The sequence below is a fragment of the Seriola dumerili genome, unplaced genomic scaffold (assembly GCF_002260705.1).
Source record: "Seriola dumerili isolate Sdu_G_001 unplaced genomic scaffold, Sdu_1.0 BDQW01000149.1, whole genome shotgun sequence".
NCBI lineage: Eukaryota > Metazoa > Chordata > Actinopteri > Carangiformes > Carangidae > Seriola > Seriola dumerili.
Window position 1 is genome coordinate 1,229,341 of NW_019174404.1, and position 21,977 is coordinate 1,251,317.

The window sequence follows — 21,977 nt, forward strand, 5'->3', positions numbered from 1 at the left end:
TGGACATGTTTTGAGTCGATGTTGAATTATGTTGTTATTTCTGTGGATTAAGAAAATAAACGATTAACTTTTTTCATTTCTGAGCACCCGATAAAGCTGCAATAATGTGTTATGTTGTATTATATGTAAACGTTTTTCTAATATTTTTGCCCACCATTAAGTTTTGTTCAGCAGTGTTTGAGGACCATTTTTTAAATTAACATTCATATCAAATGACACCACAAACTGCTTCCTCAAAAACTGTAACTGAGAATCCACACAGAGTTTCCACCTAAACTAAATACCTTCCTTGGTGACAGGATTTATTGCTGGGCTGTAGTATTGGATAATGTCAGATTGCACTGGACTTTCTATCTAGTCAGTCAGGGTATTTAACCATGAGCAATGTACTGACTGTAAACTATAAAACAACTATAAAAGCACATACAATTACAACAAAGTGACCTTAAGCAGGTAAAAAAAAACAACCAAAAGTAACACAAAACGACTGTAGTGACATGCCAACTGATCAAAAAAGGGTGGACGGGGTGAATTCCCACCGTTTTTGAACTTTTTAAATACAGGAAGTGATCCATCTAATCACCATACGATCTATGGGGTTCTTCAGTTCAAATCCCGTCTCGCGCGAATACATCCTAGCAACGCTTCTTGGATACAAGCTGTAGGAAGCGCGCTCACAGTGGCGGACTGACCACAACAACACCAACATGGAGCTTCCACAGGTCATTTGTGTAACTTTAACCTGATTCCTGGTGTAAAAATTACGTTATGCTGCGTGTTTGTCTCTTCCTTCGGTACGCTTTCACAGAAGTCTGGCTAAAGTTTACCCAGCTTTGGCGGTTGTAGGCGGCTAGCTAGCTGCTAACCGCTTTGCTAAGTTGTTAGCTAATGTATCGGCCGACAAACAAACGGTTAAACTCTCAAACGTTTTCTCATTGTCGGATAAAATATTGCGTTTCTATTGTCAGTAATGATGGTAGCACGAATGCCTGGCAGCTACTTAGTTGCAACATAATGTTAACGTATGCAATTTGTACTAAGCGTAGTGACGTGTTTATCAGCAAGCTAACTAACAGTAACCTGTTGCCTCTAGCTAACTTATTGCTATACTTATCAACGAGTTGATTGTGATTTATGAAAAAATGTAGTTAAACTTTTGAGAAAGTAATTTATCCTCAACTTGTGGTACTTGTAGTGTTTAGAAGCTCTTAAAAAGTCTTAAATTTAACTTTGCAGAAACCCAGTGAGATTGACTTCCCTTTAGCTGCATTTGACAGTTGCTTACTACAGTGATCTGGCAGTCTCCACTCTTCTTGAAGACAAAGTTAATCAGCTTCAAAGAATGACAGTTTTGTTTTTGTTTTGTTTTTTTTTGTTTGTTTTTTTTACAAATGGCACTGAAAAAGGGAAAGGGTGGTTACAAACTGAAACTAACAATGAAGGGATACAACAGATACTTACATTATAGACAATAGGTGTGTGATGAATGCTGTCAATTGGCATTCAACCGAATAAGGCTCTACATTAGTGTTTTTATTTGTGATTCAGTTCTTCATGCATGATGCCCTTTCCCATGGAATAATTATATTATTTTGTCTGCTACCATATCAAAGCAATTTAAATTACATTTGTTACAAGAATGCCTAAACAGATAAATGAACGATCAGTTGTTGATTTAAGCCTCCAAAAGAAACTGTTTAACAGTTTTCTTGTGTTTAAGGTTACAAGGCAGTGTTAAATGGCACAAGAGGACAGTAAGTGAGTTACTTTGTTTGGTTATTCGGTTCACAGAGGGTGGTGGCGTCTCCTCAGTTGCCAGCAGATAAAGATGGCAGTCAGTCTGTTGGACAGTCATCCATAAACCAACTGGGACCTCAAAGTCATCGCAGTGCAAGTCAGGACCAGAGGCAGCCCATGCTGTCAAGAAATGACTTGGAGCTACAACAGCTGGGGAGACACTCTTTGGAGCTGCGTAAGTACTTAAAAAAACTAAAACAATGAATTTCACTCTCTCTTCTGCTTTTTTTGTTATATTGATTAAGTGATGCAGAATTGATGTACTACTCGAAATCTGCGGTTTTGACTCAGAGCATAAAATATACTTTGGTATGTATTTATGTAAATATTTTTGTCTACTTTTATGAAATCTATGTAGGTATGGAAAATCATGTTTCAAGTTGTCTAGTTAATAATACATCACACTGGATCTCATGATTATGGGACATTTGAGGCACTGAGGGCTTGCATAAATTAAGTTTAAAGGATCTATGTTACAGTTGTAAGTTGTATGCCTGTTTATGGTGCCTTTGGATAACATTCAGCAGTTTCTGTATCATCAGAATTTCAGGACAGTAACTTGTCTCCAGCCCTTTTGCTGTTGCCTGTAAACGCTGGAATGGAACACAACTTTGCTGAATATTCTTTATTCCAACAAAGTGACCATGAGTTTGCCCCTTTAAGGTAAAATTAATATCAATTAAAAGCCAATTATGCACAATGTGTCATTTGAATGATGGGAAGTTAAGATTTTTTTATTTATTGATTTTGCTTTTTCAAGGGCATACCCAGACATTTCCATGGCATCAGACAGGTTTCACTTTCCACTCCAGGATGCTACTACTCAGGCCTCTGAGCGTGGCTCACTGTCCCAGCACCCTTTGGCTCAGGCAACTATCCTTTCTGAAGAAGGAGCAAGCGGCTGCTCTCTGTCCCAGCACAGTTTGTCACCAGGGGATGAAGGCAGACGAGAGGAAATAGTTCATTCCCTACTGACTGCCACCACTGACAGACAGGGAGGACCATCCAAAGATGATGCAAGTAGCAAAGAGAAAGTCTCGGTGACACTTACTAACACTCTAGACAAGCTAGTAGGAAAGGCTGTAGAAGATGAGACCTTCTTTCTGAATAAGGATATTCCTGCCCAGCAGCTTCTGGAGATCCTTCAGAAAGATGTTGGGATGCCTAGTAGCAGTAGTAGTGCTGTTTCCTCTGCTTCTGAGACATCTGTGAAGAGCATTGCATCTTTTTCCAAAAACTCTAAAAGTAGCAAAGGCTCCAAACCAGGCATTGACCAAAGCATGGTTAGAAGAGAAGGTCCTCCAGGTGAAGCTTCTCTTCCACAACAACAGACAAAACAACCGGACAGAGTTACAAACCCTGACCAATCACGAACACTGTCATCTGAGGTCTGTAATATCACTGTGGGTTCCCGCAGCACTCAGCCTGATAACAGTAGTGAAGTGTTACACAGAGAGCTATTGTCTGAGGTAGAGAGGCGCAGCAGCCATGAAGCTGAATCTAAAAACCAACAGTGGAAAGGTCCTTCACCTGGTCAGTGTCTCACTCCATATCCCACAGAAACATCTGAAAGCAAGCCAAGTGTAACTCGAACAAATCTGGGTGGCATGCCATGGACAGGGCCGTTTTCAGCAGGGGTTGAACGGGTTCAGAGAGAGCAAGATCTTTGGTCCTCAGGTAACCAAACAGGGATTGATGGGTCCTACCTAGGTTTCCTTCCGCAGTCTCAGTCCACGCCAGGGGTTTTTAAGGCCCCACCCAAATCCAATGTCAAGGCTACATTTGGGCAACTTTCTGCCATAGAGTCCAGTAAAGAGAACTCCTATCAGTCAAGCACAGGGATCTCTCCACATCCAGCTGTTCCTGAGGCTGACATCCATTGCCCAGACACAGCAAATCAGTGCCAAGAGGAACATACCTCTTCAAAAGTCCAGTCTCTTCCGAGTCTCAACTATCTGCAGAAAGTCGACGCTTGGAGGGCAAATCAGAGTTCTGGCAAAACGTCACTGTTTGATAGCCTGGCGTTGCAGGGATTTTCTGGTATCTCTCCCAAAAAGAAAGCTTATGATGCAGTATCTGACACCCTGAATCACATCCTGAGTCAGCAGGCAAGGAATTTACAACAGCCTCCTGTTTCAAGTGCCTCCAATCAGAATGTCATACAGAGCTCCTCTACGGCTCCTTCTGGCTCCTCTTCCCAAAGAAGAGGGGAGGCAGTGGGCAGTGCGCCTAGTGACAAAGATAACACTGGGTCTGCAGCAAGACCCTCTGCCTCACCCTTTGGCAGGTCGCAGTCCCACTCCTCTCTTAGCACAGTTGTCATGTCGGTGCAGAAAGATCAGCAGACGAGACCTGCAGAAAAAGAGAAGAGTCAGACTCAGGATGATGTCCATCATCAGCCGAGTACCACAGCTCAACCCTTACCTCTCATAAGCCTCGGTCAGTTCAGTGATGTGTCAGTTGATAGAGACTTTACTCTTTCAAGTTCCCAAGATAGTTACAACAGTGGAATTAAATTGGGAGCTTCCATTGGAGCCTCTTCAGTCACCAGCCTAGAGGTTGATAATTATGCCCCATACTGGACTTCAAAACTGTCAACACCACCACCTCTGCCCAGACCGCGAGAGCTCAACATTGAAGAACGAATTCCGGTAATTGAATATATAAACTAGTATAGGATTTTTTAAAGATGTGTTTAGGACTGGAACATTTATTATGTGTAATTGTTTTGTTTTTTCAGATTCAAGTTTCAGCAGATAAAAGCATCAACTGCTAAATAAAGATTTAACAGTTTTATTCAGTATACACTGTATAAGTAGGGGAAAAACACTATAGACTTGTATTCTGTATTCTAATGTGGTGATTTGTTTTTCTTGCAGTTGTATCTCCATAATCTGGGTATTGACCAGTCTCCTTCAACAATCTTGACTCCATTTGCGCCCAGAGGGCCAATCAGAGAACCTGAATTCTCTCCTACTGATCTCTGTACAATTAAAGGATCCATTGGAACCCCAACCAAGAGCACACAACCATCTGAAGGTACCTAACCTTAAAACTGACCTTTAAAACAGGAAAAAGAGTAGAAATTTTACTGAATTTTCACACTCCAAAACTATTTCAGTCTACATATTTCATGTTCTTGTAACCACCCCGTCCACATCATGTCACCTGGGCTGAGAATCAGAGATACTACTAAGATGCTACTTGACAAATGTAGCCTTTTATTACCCATAATGAACCAACAAGGATAATTAAAAGAAATACTCTCATATTGTATTTTCAGGTGGCAGTCCTCATAAAGGAGAGTTTTCCAGGTCCAGTATTCTGTCAGTGGACTCCACTGTATCCATACCGTTGAGCCTGGACAGTCTTGCTCCAGCTGTATCCATCCCAGAACACACCAGGCGGGCTTCTCCTTCTACTCCATCAGATACAGAAGCTATTCAGAGTAAATACAGACGGGCACAGTCCTCCCAGCCTGATCAAGACTTCCTCTCCTCCAGACTGCAACCCTGCCAGCAGCAGCAAAAGGACAGTGGTATAGCCGTCAGCCAGAATGCTGTCCAGCTTGGAGAGAGGTTTGACTCTGACCTCTTGTTAGCTACTAAGGTGAGGTGCGGGGAAAGAGACTTGGAGTCACCCTTGCAAATGAGCCATCGTTTGGAGCAAAGTGCAAAAGATCCTTTTATTAACTCTAAGGCCTTGGGGGAGATCCGTAAACTACTCTCTCAGGTGGAGAAAGTGGTGTCTCCTGGGTCTTCCACAGCTTCCTCCGCTTCCCCTGCAGCGCCCCGTCTGCTGTCTGATGATGACATTTTCCTCTCATTGAGGAAGAACACCAGCAGACTCCAGGAGTCCTCATTCTCCTCCTTCTCTGCAACAGACCCCAGAACTCATTCCTCCTTGCTGTGGGCCAGATCCTCGTCCGATTCCATGTTAACCTCAGAGAAACCAAGGCAAAGCTCTATAGGTCGAGAGAATCTGACCTCATCATGGCAACCTGATTATCCATCCACGCAGTCTCTAACCACTGCACCTGCTGCAGGAACATACAAAAGGCTACAAGACAGTGCTGTGAGTAGAGGTGCAGAGACATCTCTTCTTCTTTCCAAATCAGCCCGGCGGGCTGAGCCTGAGGGCTGCAGCGCTGCACCTCCTGACAACAAAGTCCCAACGCAGCCACCAGTCATCAAACCTCTGCCAGCTGTGAGTACACAACAGCTCACCTCAACACCTACAGAGACGGCGGGTGTCCCAGAGGAGGAAGAAAAGACTTCTTTTGGAGGTCCTGTACAGAGCAGTTCCTCATCACCCACCCTGGAGGACACCGATCAGGGAGTGATGAGTGATGGAAGCAGTGACAGTTCACTGGCAGTCAGAGTGGCCAAGTTACTCCAGAGTGAATCTCCAGCCACTATGGTGTCCAGTACACCAAGCATCACTGACCAAGAGGAGAACAAAGCAAGAGGTATGACTGTAGGGACCATGTATTTGATTGGTATGATATTTCTCCGAGCACTAGGGGGTGATGTAAGGCCGAGGCTGGCCACAGAAAGTTTAAGCCCCAAGTCAGCAATCTCAGGTGTTGCTCATTGTAAGGAGGCAAACAGTTTTTGACTGTGCTCGGACAATTTCGTGGTTTTTCTGTTTAACTTTACAAGTCTTATTGGACATTATGGAACACACAGATTGCAGACATCAGAAATAAACACATCACAATACAAATCATTGGTAAGGACTGGATATCATTTCTTAGAGGACATGTCTGAACAAGAGTTGCAGGGAGCAGCCGGTAGAGGCTAAAAAGGACTTAGTCACTACAATGACAATTCAGAGGCTAGCAGGGTCTGATAGTAACACTGAAGACTTAAGTTACAGTTAAACAAAGTTTCTACGTTACTAGCAATTGAATACCTCAACACCAACATCTTTCTTGTGTCTGTTTTTTTGCACTTTCTCAAGCTGTATCCCTGTTGACCACTCTACACTGACTGTGAGCAACTTAGTTCCTGTGTTTAAATTGAAAGTCGTACTTCATCCAGAATCTTTTTATTATATGTTCACCATATAGAAAACTCTCTAGTCGGCTTATAGTTGTGTATTTTACAGCAAAATTCAATAAGTTTTCAGAGCAAAAAGAAATATGCTCAGTATATATTTATCACAATTGTATTTTTGCAGAGATACATGTAACTACACGGCTTCTGTCTTAGCCCTCATGCACAACCATGTCAAGCTCACAAAAACCTCAATAGACCGAGTACTGTCAAGTGTTCTACATCAGGTTAAAAGTATGTTTTGACATTGCAGAGTGGATTAAGATGAAGATATCTGGACAGCAGTGTGAACCTCTGGAGTTGGACCAAGAAGACAGAAAGCGAATTGAAGAGATCAAGAGAGAGCTGCTGTTAAAATACCCGATGAAGGTAAACCACTTATGAAAAGATCTGTAGCACAGCAATCAGTCACTATTAGAAAAGCTTTATTTGCGGCACATTTTTAAGTACAAATGAAGAGTACAAAGCAACATTAATTCATGTTTATGTCACATTCCCTCTTTAAATCATGTAATTTGTATATATTTTGTAAATTAAATTACATTTTTTTTGTCATTTTGATATCTCCCCCTCAATGTCTGGACAGTACAGGTCTCATTGTTAAGGTAACTGATGTGTGTCTGTGGGTGTTCTTTATAAAAGTCCTTTATACAAAACGGTGTGCTGTTAAGGTGAAAACATTAACTTTGAGGTTTGATTGATGTATTGCTTTATTCATTCCCTTTGGACAGTTTCCAGTTCTGGTTCCAGTTTGTTGCTTGCAGTGCTGAAACATTTTAACGTGAATCTTTGTGGCGGATGAATTAATTCACAAACTAGGACATTGCCAGGTCTCATGGTTTGACACAGACTGCTGTTTTTTTTATTTCTCCTTCCAGAGCCAGTTGAGCACAGATACAGAGAGCAGTGCAGCATCCAGTGTAAGAGTCCCGAGGGGGCAGGACCCACCTCAGCCTGCAGAGACATTCACCGCCCACAGTGATGCGAACAACCAGCTGTCACAGCCGGTGCAAGGCCTCAGCACGAACCTCTCAGATTCCTGTCTGCAGCTTCAAAGCTCTCTTCACCCAGATCTAGAAGCTCAAGTACTGAAGATAGCTGCCAGAGAAGGAGTAACCCTCCCTAGAACAAACCCTCGGGCCCTCACATCCATCACCATCGCCACCCGCAAGCGTTCCACCTCACCCTCTCCTTCCACGTCACCTGCTCCTCCCATCAGCCCAGCCCCAGAGCCTCTCCACCTGACCGAGCTCTCCACAGGAACAGTCGAATGTCCTCAGGCTAAAAGGCCCGCTGCTCAGAATGAAGACGATAAGACAACAAGAGAGCCAGAATCAGTGTTTGAACCGAACAGCAGTCTCTACACCAGAAAACAAAGTCTAAATGCTCAGTTAATGTCAGGAAATCAGAAGAGACAAGATGCTGTTGGATGTCAGTTTGAAGAACCTCCTCCACCCTCACAGGGTTTGAATAGAGAGGATGTGAATGCAAAAGAAGACAACACACCGTCTTTTCGGAGAGATGATGAGTTATCCATTCAGGACAGCTCTGTTTCTGGTTCTCATGGAGCTGAGCAAACTGCAAGCTCATCCACATCTGAATCCCCCGCCAGGACAGGTCACGTCTCACATGTCCATCTCACCCTGTCCCCGAAAGCCACGGATCACAACTTGGCGATTGCTGTGCCCCCAAGTCATGCTGATGCTGTTGCGGGGATGCCACGTAGAGAATTTGTTCCGCTCAGACACTCTCCATCTGCTGCCAGCAGTCCGGACGAAGGCGTTGGTTTGTCCAGTCCACCAGAGTGGTACGAGACCCCAGAGCCAAAAAGACAGCAGGGGCATGAAAGAGTGGGCACCTCATCCCTGTTTAAAGCTGCTGTACCTGCGGGGAGAATGGCCTCCACATCCAAACAATCCTTTACACCATGTTACAGAGCTGAAGCTTCTCAAGGACCCTTAACCACTGAATCACCAGGTAGGTTTGTTTTGAAAAGACCTTCTGTATAATATGAATTTACTAAGATAGAAAGACTTTGCTCCTCATTTACCAGTATTATGGGACATAAAGAAAGAAAAGCCTTCATTTATCTCTTAATCACATTGTGAATGAAAATAAATTTCAAACCACAGAGGATAGATGAGAACATCCTGTTTATTCTAACTGTTTAATGAGGGTTAATGACTGCCCCACCAAACTGAGGGTGTGGCAGTGGAGCCAGGGATTAAAAATAGAGGAACGCCAACTAACAATTGTTTTTCATTCCACCTACAGCAGTGCCTGTCCTGCTGCCATATAAACCCCGGGGCAGCGAGGAGCTCTTCTACGTCCCTCAAGCAGAAGCTGACGTCTCCTCTACAGGCCCTTCGGACACCACCATGGAGAGCTCACACACAGGTACATTAAAATTTTATTGAGCTGAAATATAGAGATGACAGCCCGTGTGCTGGAGTTTCATGGGCAAAGACTCGTACCACAACACAGCTGCCCACTTCCCTGTGCATCCTTTCCCCACGGTTGACCCTCTGTTGTATACAGTCATAGGCAAAATATAAATCTTAAAAATAATTGCAAAAATAATAAGTACTCTCTAGAACAGTGCCAGTTTTGTGTCCATTGCATATGGTTTTCACTTCATTTCAGTTCAGCACACAATAAAACAAACTATAAACATAGTTCACCTCAGTCTTTTGGTAATTTTACGGGCAACTGACATTTTGGAGACAAAACAGTCAATCGATTGAGAAAATAATCTGCAGATTAATTGATAATAACTCTCTGGAAATAGCTGGGTTTCTGCATTAATTGGTTATAAAATATTCTTTGATCTTCATATAAATCACGTTTAGACAAACAAAAAAAACTTAAAACAACAGATCTTTTGAGAGGCCTGGTTCACATCAGCAGATTCGTCTTGTACATAGAAACTCAAAATGTTTGAATGTTTGTTTTTTTGTCTTTGTTTCATTGATTTGACTCCAGGTTTCTCCTTACTCCTCTTAGGTTTTGTTGATGAAAATTAGCCTCGAGGTTCACTTGCTTTTTCCAGTGAACTCTGAATGTTTGAATGATGTATTCATTATGGACAAGAACTAAAAATGATTTGTGTGTTATTAGTTCAAATAGATTGTGTTTGTTCAGCATTGTAACTTAGATGAAGGGTCTGATCATATTTTAACTCAAATTTATATGTAAATGCAGGTTATTCCAGGGTTTTAGGCAAATTAGAAACTATGGAATTTATGAGTCCAGAGAATTGAAATGTCAGTTGAATCTGTGATGAAGGGGGAGCCTCTGCGCTCATTTCCCCTGTGCCTGTATAGGTCGCAGCTGGTCTATTGTAACGTACACCGGGCAGCGCATTAATTATTCATGTTCAGGGGCTGGTGAGACAAAGGCAGAGCTGGGGCCTCAGCAGAGACACAGAAGGAAAGGGGGCTGTAGGCTCCATGTCTTTGAACATCTTCTGTTTACCTCTGGCTGAAAATTAAGGATTTTGAGCAGTATTATTTATGTTATCTAGGAAATGAAGACCGTGTTGGTTTAACCTTCTCTGAATAGATCTCATCATGAGGTAACAAACCACTATTGAATTCTGACTAGGCTCAGACGACGCTGTGCCCCCACGCTTCAGCAGTGAGGTCCTCGGGCACCAGGACCCGGGGTTGGACCGTGGAGTCACCATCAGACACACAGAGGGGATCTACAGCAAGAGGTTGAAAACAGCCACCTTCAAAATGCAAGCACCTGGACACAGAGGTATGCTGACCATACAAAATGACAGTATGGCATTAAGGTGTATTTTGTCAAATGCATGCCTGAAACAAGCAGCACTTCATCTGTCATTGGTTAATATAAACATATTTCAGTCTGGTTAAGTTAAATCAGTATAATAGACACATTGTTACACTGTGTTTGGCAAAGCAGACAAATAAAACACTTCTGGGAAGAGGAAAGAAACGGCGATTATTTCTAAAAGCTTTCCAGTAGTTTTCATATTAGAACACGATTTAATTTAAAGGGGAACAAACAAAGATAAATCTTTGTTTGCTACATGCCAAAAAATATTGCCCAGTCCATTGTTTAATAAATTATCAAGTATTTAACAATGGACTAGACAGACGCTATTAAGTCTTTCATTAGAAAAGATTTCTTGTGTATTATTAGCAAAACAGGATACGTTTGAAAAAGTTTGCTCCTCAGTGTGAAACTTGCAGAATGTTTTGTGTGAGCTCTTGTGACAGTAATTATCTGAAGTTAATTGATGAAATATTATTTGATGAATTTTATTTTTGATTTCGAATTGTTCAGTTAAGGATTATTCAAGTATGAAAAAACTGTTTTGTGTCTGAAAAGCAATTTTCTGTTGGTGGTCTGTCATTTTTTTTTGTTTGCCTTTTAAAATGGTTTGAAGTGTGCTTTCATTTACACAGCTTTGCTTTGTTTTTTTTGTTTCCTTTTGTGTTTCTGTGCAGCAATGAATAGTAGATATATTGTTTAAAAAAAAGTCTGTCTGATCCACATTGTGTCTTGACTCGTGTTATGTCTCTCTCGTCATAGGCGCCTCTGTGATAGCAGACAAAAGTTCACAAACAAGTCTGAGCCAAACTCCAAAGACGTCTTCTCAAGTATCCCTTGCCTTTACCAGAGTGCCTTTATCGAGCAACCAAGAATCGTCCAAGAGAGACCGTGGGACCAGCCCACTGCAGTTTCTTCATTATAATCAACCAGAGCCAAGTCGTGAGAGATTTCAGCCAGTTCATGAGGAAATGGATGAAGATGAGGCGAGCCATCACCTGGACCAAAGCCCTGACCCTCAGAAAGGAGGAGAGCGTGACCAGCAGAGGAGGGACCCCGACCTCCCTCACCCTGCTTCCCAGCAGAGCAACAGCAGTCTGGACGAGCTGTGGCAGAGGTTCTGCGATCGGTGGACCATCGAAGAGTCCCGTCCAACAAGAGAGGCATCGCTGCTGGAGCGGCTAGAGCGCCTGTCTCGTCTTATTCAAAGCACCAGGGGCACCGATATGTCAGAATCACAGGACGAGGAATATCATGATCCTTACAGCACAAAACAGAGGCGAGGAAGGAGAGGAGAGGATGCTACAAGGGAAGAGAAAAGGCGGGACGTCAGAGAGGGTAAAAAGAGTTTACATGCTGAGGCCAGAGAGTGGAAAGTCAGAGGAAGTAGAAAATTTGATGAAGAACCTCCCGTCGCTTGTCAGCCCTGGACGCAGAAAACACCTGAACCTTTAGACCAGGACAGTCGCACCTCCCTCACCTCCAGCCTCTCCCACAGCTCCTCCCAGAGTCAGCACCTCTGTCTCGCAGACAGAGACAAGTCAGAGACTTTGTCCACCTTATCCGGCTCCATGTCCACCGTCGACACGGCCCGCCTGATCCGAGTCTTTGGCGCCCACAGAGTCCAGCACCTGAAAACCAGCTCCAGCCTCAGTAAACTTTACGACACGATCAACAAGCAGAAAGATGGGAGGGAGCAGAGGAGAGGGAGAAACAAAGAATCTCTGTCCATCATCACACCATCAGAGACCATCGGCACTGATGAAGCCTCAGTATGTTCTGTATATCTGCAGATTATCGTCTGTTAACAATTTAATTTATGAGTCTGTGTTGATGCAGACATGTCAGTACCAAATGTAAGAGCAGAGAACAAACTGAAGCACCAATATATTAACTGATCATTACAGGTATTGAATAGCTCTAAACGTTTGATGTCATTGTGTTGCTCTTCAGGTTGCTGCTGATTCTGCATCTTCAACCAGCACTTCCTCCCTCCCACTGCATCGTGGACCCACCAAGACTCTGGCAGCGAAGAAGGCCGTTAAACTGGTCAGCAAAGGCATCCAGACAGGTCAGTCCAACAAAAGAGGTTCCACAGATTGATGATTACTGTGGGTCTTTTCTTTTTTTATTTCTGGCATGTGACATGTCTGGTCCTAGAAACTTTTTAGCACCTATATAACACACTGGGTAAATTTGCTTTATTAAACTCTCTACATGATGAATCACGTAGTTAGTTTGGTCTTCCTTCAAATCAAATTGTGTGAAAATGTCAGTTTACTGCACTGGCTCTGATTGAAGATACATGGTAAAGTTGCAATGAAAGTAATTCTCCCAGAAAAAATCTTCATACTGTTTTCTTTTTCAGCAGGTGACCTGGAGATTGTTAGTAACGGGACTCGACGCCACACCAGAGATGTTGGAACCACGTTCCCCTCGCCTCGTGAAACCAGAGCTTCGAGGCAGAATTCATCTTCCTCCACAAGTGTAGAGAGAGGAAGAGGAGGGCGGAGGAGCCCCTCTAAAATTCAGTCCTCAGAAAAGCAGAGAAAGAGCAAGCGGAGCCCATCTAAGCCCTACCCTGAAGGTATGTCAACTTATTATATCTTATTACAGAGTTATGGGAATGGAAACTTTCTGTTTTTTTCTTTCATAAAAATTTCTGTTTTCTTAATTGTATTTCATTCTGTTTTTCCTTTTTAATTCAGCAATTATTGTGTAATGCCAGAATAAAACCAAACTGTTGTATTGATTTTGGCTTATCTGTGTTTTTCAGGCGTTTCTTGGTTCATCTCTGCTGACGACGTGAGATCGGAGGCAAGGAAGGAGAACCAGCAGGAGGAGGAGGAGTCGACGTGGAGGCCGAGCACCGCCTGGTTTGAACCGTATAGCAGAATACACCCGTGGAGAGAACCGCTCAGACAGAGACAAGTCCATGAAGAACTAAACAAACAGTCTAACTTCATACATTGTGCTGAACCTGATCCAGATCTGAGAACCAAAACAATGTCCTCTGGTCTGGCACACGTCTCTCTCCAGGTTGGTTTATTTGTCTTTTTCTTTCAAAAAAAAATATCTCTGAAAAGGTCTTTGTTCATTTTTAGGCTTGAAGCATGAACGACTCGTTTGTAATGGGAAACCATATTTCAGGTTCTTAGACAGGTTGATTTGTCATTTTCCAGGTCTCCTCCCAAGTTCTGTACTTGTGCACACGCTTGGCAGATATTGTAGGATTAGCATTTTATACCTTTTTTATTTGAGAGATGACAGGAAATTATGGCACAGAGACGGGGAATGACAAGCATTGGTGCCTTTAACCCCATGCTTGGAAAATTATGGAAAATATTTGATGTCCAACCTGATGTAAGATCTGAATTTTACCACCATAAATGCCCTTTTAAAGAAGTTAACAGAAAATATCAGGTTGCCTTTTAAAACCTCAGCTTTGTCCTGTAGTTAATACTCGCCTTCGATCCTGCAGGAGGCTCTGGAGACGCGCCGTCCAGAGTTCATCTCTCGGTCCACACAGAGGGTGAAGCGTCTGGCTCTGCAGGTGGAGGAGAGGAAGCTACAGGCCGTCTTCACCAGAGAGAGACACGATCTCATCAACCAGCACGGAGGACCGGGGAGGCTGCTGAAGCCTGCAGGTACTCAGCAGGCGCTAGAGGAGGAAGTGCTGCCCATGAAGTTGATGCCTAACTGGTTTATTGGATCTGCTGGATGTTGCTGCTCAGACTGGAACAGCAGAATCACAAGTGTCTGTATTTTTATTGCATTGAGCCCCTTAACTCATCATGTCTTCCTTTATATAGTTTATAAAGTTTTTACAAACTGTCCTTTTTAATTAAAAGTATTTAAATGTTATTGTAATAACTGGACTAATTGGTTTGTTACCTTTCTATTAAGGCACTGCTCTGCTCAGGAGAGCTGTTCCCAGGAAGGAGATGATCCAGAGATCCAAACTGTAAGTTTTATTCTTTTATTTGCTTTAATTAAAAGAGGAAATAATTAGAAAGAAATTTATTTTAATGACATAGACAGGCATAAATCTCTATCTTCAAATCTATGCATAAATCTAATCCGATTATCTGTTTCATATGGAGTTTCTACCATGTCTTGTTCTTGATAAAACATTACCATATGAACATTACAACTGTTTATCATGACTTCATCAGACTCGATTCAGCAGCATTAATATTCTGCTTTTAAAATGTTTAAATGTAAATTATGTGACACTGTACGGCCACAGGTGTAGATGCAGTAGATGTTTGGCTTTCACAGAGTTTCTGTCTAAACACGTTTCTCCTCCAGGATCTATGAGAATCTTCCGGAGGTGCAGAGGAGGAGAGAGGAGGAACGAAGGAAAACAGAGTACAGATCTTACCGGCTGAACGCCCAACTCTACAACAAGGTACAACAAACGCAAACAACTTTAATCTGACATGTTGAATTCAATTCAAGTGTAGAAGAGAAGCTCAGATTAAGTTTTAGTTTAACTGTTCTTAAACATGGCTTTCATCTGGATGTGTTTATTAAAACAGAGTCAAAGACAAACTGATTCATACAGACCGTGACCGAAAGTGATGATTGTACTTTTTTTTTTTTATTTTAATTTTTCAGAGAATCACCAACCGTGTCCTGGGCAGACAAACAGCATGGCAGTGATCAAACGGATCAGCAAAACTTTTTTACTGTAAATTAAATCAGTGACGTGAAAACATTTTTAACAACTTTAAGAACAAAACTACCTAATTTAACTAAAAACATGCTTTTATTTATTAGTGACCAAATTGTTTGTAGTTGGTATTTTAAAGATTATGTTGAGAAGTAAATTCTACTCAAACAGTAGCATCACTGACATGTTTGACTTGTCACTTAGAGACCAGTGTATTGTTTTAGCTGGTTTGACTAAAGAATGTATTTTAATGTGAAAAATAAACCAGGTTTCTTTGAACAGTCTTGCTAATTACCTTGTTTTGATTCAACACACAGAAGGCTGACAAAGATGCACTGGCTTAAATGTCTTTATTGATCAGTTATCGGTTGTGCAAGAGCAGGAAGCCACACGAGGAGAAGGTAAGACAAGTTAGCTGCAGATTCAGTACGTCAGCTGCTCACTCAGAGCACAGATAAACACAATGAATAAATAAGAAATGTCTGCATTTTCCCTCTCAAACTACAGTTATGTAGATGCACTATGCCCATTAATTTAACTACAAAATAAAACTTCAAGTTAGGACAGTACTCTGTAAACATAAATACTCTAACAAATCATTAAATAAAACAATTAGCATGGATTGATAAAACCAAAAGCCTTAAAATCAGCGATGGCAAACGTGGTGAAGAGAAACAAAGACTCTTTGGCAAAGATGTAGTTTTGCTTTAAACGAGGTTTGGTTGAAACAAATGAAAAATAAGGCAGGTGACCGCTCTTTACCACAAGGCTCTCTGCAGGTTTAAGGCTCGGACAAAGTTTAAGTCTGAAACAGCAACAGGAAACTCATCAGAACACAGTTAATACAGTCGTTTGGATTTTTGTAATTCAGTAGCTTTACCAATACAACCGGTGTCGTCTATACCAAGCATGTAAAAGTAGACAGTAACAACTTACACCACACAATTAATAAATACTAAATAATTTAAACCAATATAATGCTCCATCTGACTAAAGTGCAGTCAAGCTGTTTTTAAATAAACATGATAAATCTGCAAAAGAATTTCAGTCGCATTTTACACAGTAAATTCCCTCGAGATTAATCAGCTTGTCTCTTTCTGTGCAGTCCACAGGGTTTTTAATGAAACCACAGAGGAAAGTACCAAACCCTGAACACACACTGTCATTTTCTTGCATGTAACTTCAATCCAAGTGAAGCTAATGTGCAGGACTTTGTTCTCTTCTGTGGTTTCGTCAGTCAATCAAAACCTGTTAAATATGCAAAAAGTCTCTTTGATCAAATGACAGTAAAATGCCCACTACTTTAAATGGACAACTCTATTTTTTCTTAATCATTAAAGTTTTTTTTTTTTTATAATCTCTCTTTCCCTTTAGACAGTCAAGTTATAAAAATGCAGTACACAACAGTGACACCTGATTAAGATTTACAACACACAATCATGATCCTTGGTATCCTGTCTAGCATTAACAGTAGCGCCAACATTTTAACACAGAAACATGGAGCGACATCCAGTGTTTCAGCTGCAGGTTCCACACCAGAGCCAAAAACAACAGCTGATAAATACTCAACAGCGACAAGAAAGTTTTCAGTGAATCCGGGCAGCATGCAGCAGTTACAGGTACCTCTACTACTTCTTCTGGCCATAAAACAGCATTCACACTCAAATAGTCTATAACTTACAGTATGCAGGGCTGTAGTCAAGAGCACAGCAGTCTAAAACAAGTCACTACAAAAACTTTATATTGTTTTGAGATCAATAACATGGCCCAAAAAAAATCAACCATATGAGGAAAGGAGATGCTTTCCTTGTTTAAGGGTATTTTGCTTTAAAATTTTCAGAAACTATTGTAGTCAGGTCTACAATTAGTGATTGTTTTTATTAAGAATTAATCTCTTAATTAATATCCCGATCAAGTGTTTTGTTGATAAAACCTTAGGAAATATATATGTGTATAAGATTTCTTCTTCTTTCCAAAGATATTCAGTTTACTGTCATATGGCAAACAGAAGCAGAGAAGTAAATCCTAAATGTCCTAGAGTGACCCTGAGACTGGTCTCTACTACTCGACTACAGCCCTGACTGTTAACAAAGTGCATTTCAAAGAGGAGGAAGATCATTTCCTGCAGCTTGAAATCTCACCACTAGTGACTTTGAATACCTCCTGGTTTCACTTGTTCTGGCTCGGGAGTGGAGACGAAGCTGATGGTGGGGTGGTGGTAGTGGTGGTGGTGGTATGTTGGTGCAGCAGGCAGGATTGCAGGGCAGGTGAAGTTTAGGTCCGCAGCAGACTGTGAACTCTCTGCAGCTGACACTGTGACAGGACGAGGCGGTGGACCTGCTCCTGACCGCGGGGACACGGCACCATGACGCGACCCACCATCATCGTGTCGCCCTGCTTCTCCTCCTTCACCTGAACACAGAAGAATGTAGAATATTAGATCTGTAGAGAGATGGAGCTGTGGCGGTAAGTCCGCTTATCTGAATTAATTCAAATCTCAAATTCACATAGAAGGTTTTGCTTTTTATCGAAACAACTGAGATGTAAAAGTCCTCAATTTTACTGGCTGAATTTTATAGTTCAAATTTTTAGAAACATATCTTTGTGCCTCTTCTATTCAAAGCTAAATAAGAGTGTATGAATCCAAGATTAAATAAACGTGCTGCAAATATTTGGAAACGTGTTTGAGGCTCAAGACTGGCCTGGTCATTCTGCGAACTAAAACTTTAAAAATAAGGTTTTAATAAATGTTCACTGAATCCTTTTAATTCATTTCTTACAATTTAGGTTTGTAGAGCTGTTACTATTCTGGAAAAACTTAATTTAATCAGAGAAAATGAGATAATGATTCACTAAGACTTGAACATAAAACCTGAATTGAATGTTGGATTAAATCATCTAAAACATTTAAATGGTTCAGAATAACCCTAATAAACTGACATTGAAAAACCTGGATATGGATCTGCAAAAAACATGACATTCCTTGTCGCTCTTAAATGTGTGCAGTGTGGGTATAAGATGTGTGGGTTTTTTTTTTAAACTAACTCTCTACCTAAACCTTGACTCAAAATCTTCTCCTCTACCTTTACAAATGATGTTGAAGGGAACGTGGCGAAGTCGGACGAGACTCGAGCTCCGGGCTGCTGGTTGACGACATGCTCTGCTACTTCGTCCTGAATGAAGAGGGAAAACAGAAGAAACAGAGAGATGGACATTTGAGTAATTACTGCATTACTAAATCCTAAAAGGTAAGCACTTAAGGACGCAGCAGTGTTTCGTAGACTTTTCCAGTTCCAGTGTGATTTTTTTGTTTTATATGTATATATCATACCTTCAGTCTGTCCAGAGTGTCACTCAGGGATTGTAGTCTAGCTGTTTGTTCCAGCAGCTGAGCACCAGGTGTCACTGCAGGTCAGAAAAATGGTAGTTAGTTATTTATTCGTTACACCTGTATTAGGAAACATGGTTGACCTGCTCCCTGTCTGCTGTTTAATAGATTAGTATCATAATTATACTTTTCATAAAGCACTGTTAAAACGGTATTAACAATCTCACAAATTAATTTGAAAATATTAAACTTATTCTATCATATTAAATATTACAAAATGTTTGTTCCTTTGATAATTCAAACTAAATGGTTTAAATTTGTTTTAGAACACATTGATACCCACAGGAATAAGGTAAAGGAAAATAATACTAAGATAAACAGGGAAAATGAAACCCATGAGAATCTAAAAGATAATACAAAATGTCATAGTACAGTGACGCAAAAAAAGTCGTAGTATAGTAAGGCATAATAAGTTGAAAAAAAAAGTCATGAAAAGTCATAGTATAGTATGGCATAAAACATCAAAAATACATCTTAATATATTAAGGCATAAAAGCTCATAAAAACGTCATAGTATGGTCAGAAATCAATCAATATGGTATAATAAGGCATAAAAATGCCAAAAGTATCAAAGTATATCAAGGCATAAAACGTCATATAAACGTCATAGCATGGCAAGGCATGAGACGAAATAATATAATTAGGCAGAAAAATGCCAAAAAACATCAAGTATAGTATGGCATAAAACGTCAAAAAAACATCATAGTATTGTAAGGCATAAAACATCATAATATGGTCAGGCATCAAACGAGATAGTATAGTAAGGCATAAAATTGCCAAAAAATGTCATAGTATACTATGGCATAAAATGTCAAAAATACATCATACTATATTAAGGCATAAAAGGTCATAAAAACATCATAGCATGGCAAGGCATGAGACGAAATAATACAATTAGGCATAAAAATACCAAAAAACATCAAGTACAGTATGGCATAAAAATGCCGAAAAATGTCATAGTATACTATGGCATAAAATGTCAAAAATACATCATAGTATATTAAGGCATAAAAGGTCATAAAAATGTCATAGTTTGGTCGGGCATCAAACGAGATAGTATAGTAAGGCATAAAAATGCCAAAAAACATCTAAATATATTATGGCATAAAAATGCCGAAAAATGTCATAGTATACTATGGCATAAAATGTCAAAAATACATCATACTATATTAAGGCATAAAAGGTCATAAAAACATCATAGCATGGCAAGGCATGAGACGAAATAATACAATTAGGCATAAAAATACCAAAAAACATCAAGTACAGTATGGCATGAAAATGCCAAAAAATGTCATAGTATACTATGGCATAAAATGTCAAAAATACATCATAGTATATTAAGGCATAAAAGGTCATAAAAAAGTCATAGATAGGTCGGGCATCAAACGAGATAGTATAGTATGGCATAAAAATGCCAAAAAACGTCATAGTATACTATGGCATAAAATGTCAAAAATACATCACAGTATATTAAGGCATTAAAGGTCATAAAAACGTCATAATATGGTAGGGATCAAACGAGATAGTATAGTATGGCATAAAAAAGCCAAAAAATATCATAGTATAGTATGGCATAAAATTGCCAAAAAATGTCATAGTATACTATGGCATAAAATGTCAAAAATACATCATACTATATTAAGGCATAAAAGGTCACATAAACGTCATAGCATGGCAAGGCATGAGACGAAATAATATAATTAGGCAGAAAAATGCCAAAAAACATCATAGTATTATAGTGAATAAAATGTCATAGTTTGGTCGGGCATCAAACGAGATAGTATAGTAAGGCATAAAAATGCCAAAAAACATCTAAATATAGTATGGCATAAAAATGCCAAAAAACGTCATAGTATACTATGGCATAAAATGTCAAAAATACATCACAGTATGTAAAGGCATAAAAGGTCATAAAAACGTCATAATATGGTCAGGCATCAAATGAGATGGTATAGCAAGGCATAAAAATGCCAAAAAATGTCATAGTATACTATGGCATAAAAATGCCAAAAAATGTCATAGTATATTAAGTCATAAGAGGTCATAAAAATGTCATAGCATGGCAAGTCATAAAAAAGTCATAGTATTGTAAGGCATAAAAAGTCATATAGTAAGGTGCAGTAATGTCACTTTTGTACCACTCCCTCCTAGCTGGCAGTCTCACTAACTCTTTCTATTTTTCTTTGTTGATTGCAGGAGACAAGACTGGTGTGGTGGAGGTGGGGCTACCAGGTGTTTCTCAACTGCCCAGCTACATATATCTGGTTCCTGGTTCTATTCACCGCCAGATTGTAGACCCTGTTATACAGTTCTTTATTACAATTCTTGAAAGCAGCTTCTTGCTAATTCCTGTTTCTTTCTACCTACAGCGTCTCCACCCTGCTTTGTGTGAACCCCTGCTCCTCTCTGCAAAACCCTAGCCAGCCACTTTCAGCTCCAGCTCTGCCTTACTCAGCCTGTGTCCCTGTCTTCTGGCCGTCTACTCAGTCCATTGTCAATAAAAACCCTTTTGATTCATACTCGTCTCTTGTCTTTTGAGTGCAGCATTTGGGTTGTCCAGACTAGCTTAACAAGTTAGTCATAAAACGTCATAAAATCATAGTATAGTTAGGCATAAAATGCAATAGTATAGTAAGGCATAAAATGTCATAAAAACATTTTACTACATTAAGGCATAAGAAAAGTCATGAAAAGTCATATTAAGGTTTAGAAAGTCACAAAAAACCATAGTAAAGTAAGTCATAAAAAGTCATGAAAAAGTCATAGTATAGTGAGGCATTAAAAGTCAGTATAGTAAGGTATAAAAAGTCATAGTATAGTAAGGCATAAAAAGTCCATGAAAAGTCATTAAGGTTTTAAAAAGTCATAGCATAGTAAGGTAAGTCATAAAAAGTCATGAAAAAAGTCATAGTTATGTGAGGCATAAAAAGTCATAGTATAGTAAGGTAGAAAAAGTCATAGTAAAGTAAGGTTGAAAAAGTCATAGTAAAATAAGGCATTAAAAGTCATAGTATAGTAAGGCATAAAAAGTCATAGTATCGTGAGGCAGAAAAAGTCATGAAAAAGTCACAGTATAGTAAGTCATAGAAAGTCATGAAAAAAGTCAAGGTATAAACAAGTCATGAAAAGATCATACGTTACCAGTAAGTCATGAAAGTCACTAGTATATGTAAAGGCATAAAAAGTCATGAAAAGTCCCCCCATAAGTATAGTGAAGGCAAAAAAAGTCATTGAAAAAAGTCATGGATGGATGTTCTCGAAA

At 40.2% G+C, this 21,977-nt stretch overlaps 2 protein-coding genes and 1 long non-coding RNA gene across 6 annotated transcripts in view; 2 read left to right on the top strand and 1 right to left on the bottom strand.

Moving 5' to 3' along the window:
* Window positions 1–2,395: 2,395 nt before the first annotated feature.
* LOC111225639 (platelet binding protein GspB-like) lies at window positions 2,396–15,595 on the top strand. The gene is made up of 16 exons (XM_022750635.1): window positions 2,396–2,460; window positions 2,558–4,448; window positions 4,677–4,836; window positions 5,081–6,265; window positions 7,108–7,223; window positions 7,733–8,831; window positions 9,129–9,251; window positions 10,458–10,613; window positions 11,415–12,424; window positions 12,606–12,723; window positions 13,021–13,239; window positions 13,429–13,691; window positions 14,134–14,299; window positions 14,559–14,616; window positions 14,964–15,063; window positions 15,273–15,595. The coding sequence occupies exons 1-16, from the start codon at window positions 2,396–2,398 to the stop codon at window positions 15,315–15,317; spliced, it is 6,774 nt and encodes a 2,257-aa protein (XP_022606356.1). The 3' UTR covers window positions 15,318–15,595.
* A 72-nt stretch (window positions 15,596–15,667) lies between these two features.
* LOC111225476 (dynactin subunit 1-like) overlaps window positions 15,668–21,977 on the bottom strand; it is a 47,906-nt gene continuing 41,596 nt past the window's right edge. For all 4 annotated transcript variants that reach the window (XM_022750376.1, XM_022750375.1, XM_022750374.1 and 1 more), the window contains 3 exons: window positions 18,659–18,732; window positions 18,411–18,500; window positions 15,668–17,739 (listed from right to left, as the gene is read on the bottom strand). In XM_022750376.1, the coding sequence (XP_022606097.1) occupies window positions 17,602–17,739; window positions 18,411–18,500; window positions 18,659–18,732 (302 nt within the window). In that variant the 3' untranslated portion in view covers window positions 15,668–17,601. The remainder of the gene's footprint in view (window positions 17,740–18,410; window positions 18,501–18,658; window positions 18,733–21,977) is intronic.
* On the top strand, window positions 18,503–21,172 carry LOC111225477. Its single transcript, XR_002665268.1, has 3 exons — window positions 18,503–18,575; window positions 20,912–20,947; window positions 21,085–21,172. It is a non-coding gene; the product is annotated as an uncharacterized LOC111225477 (long non-coding RNA).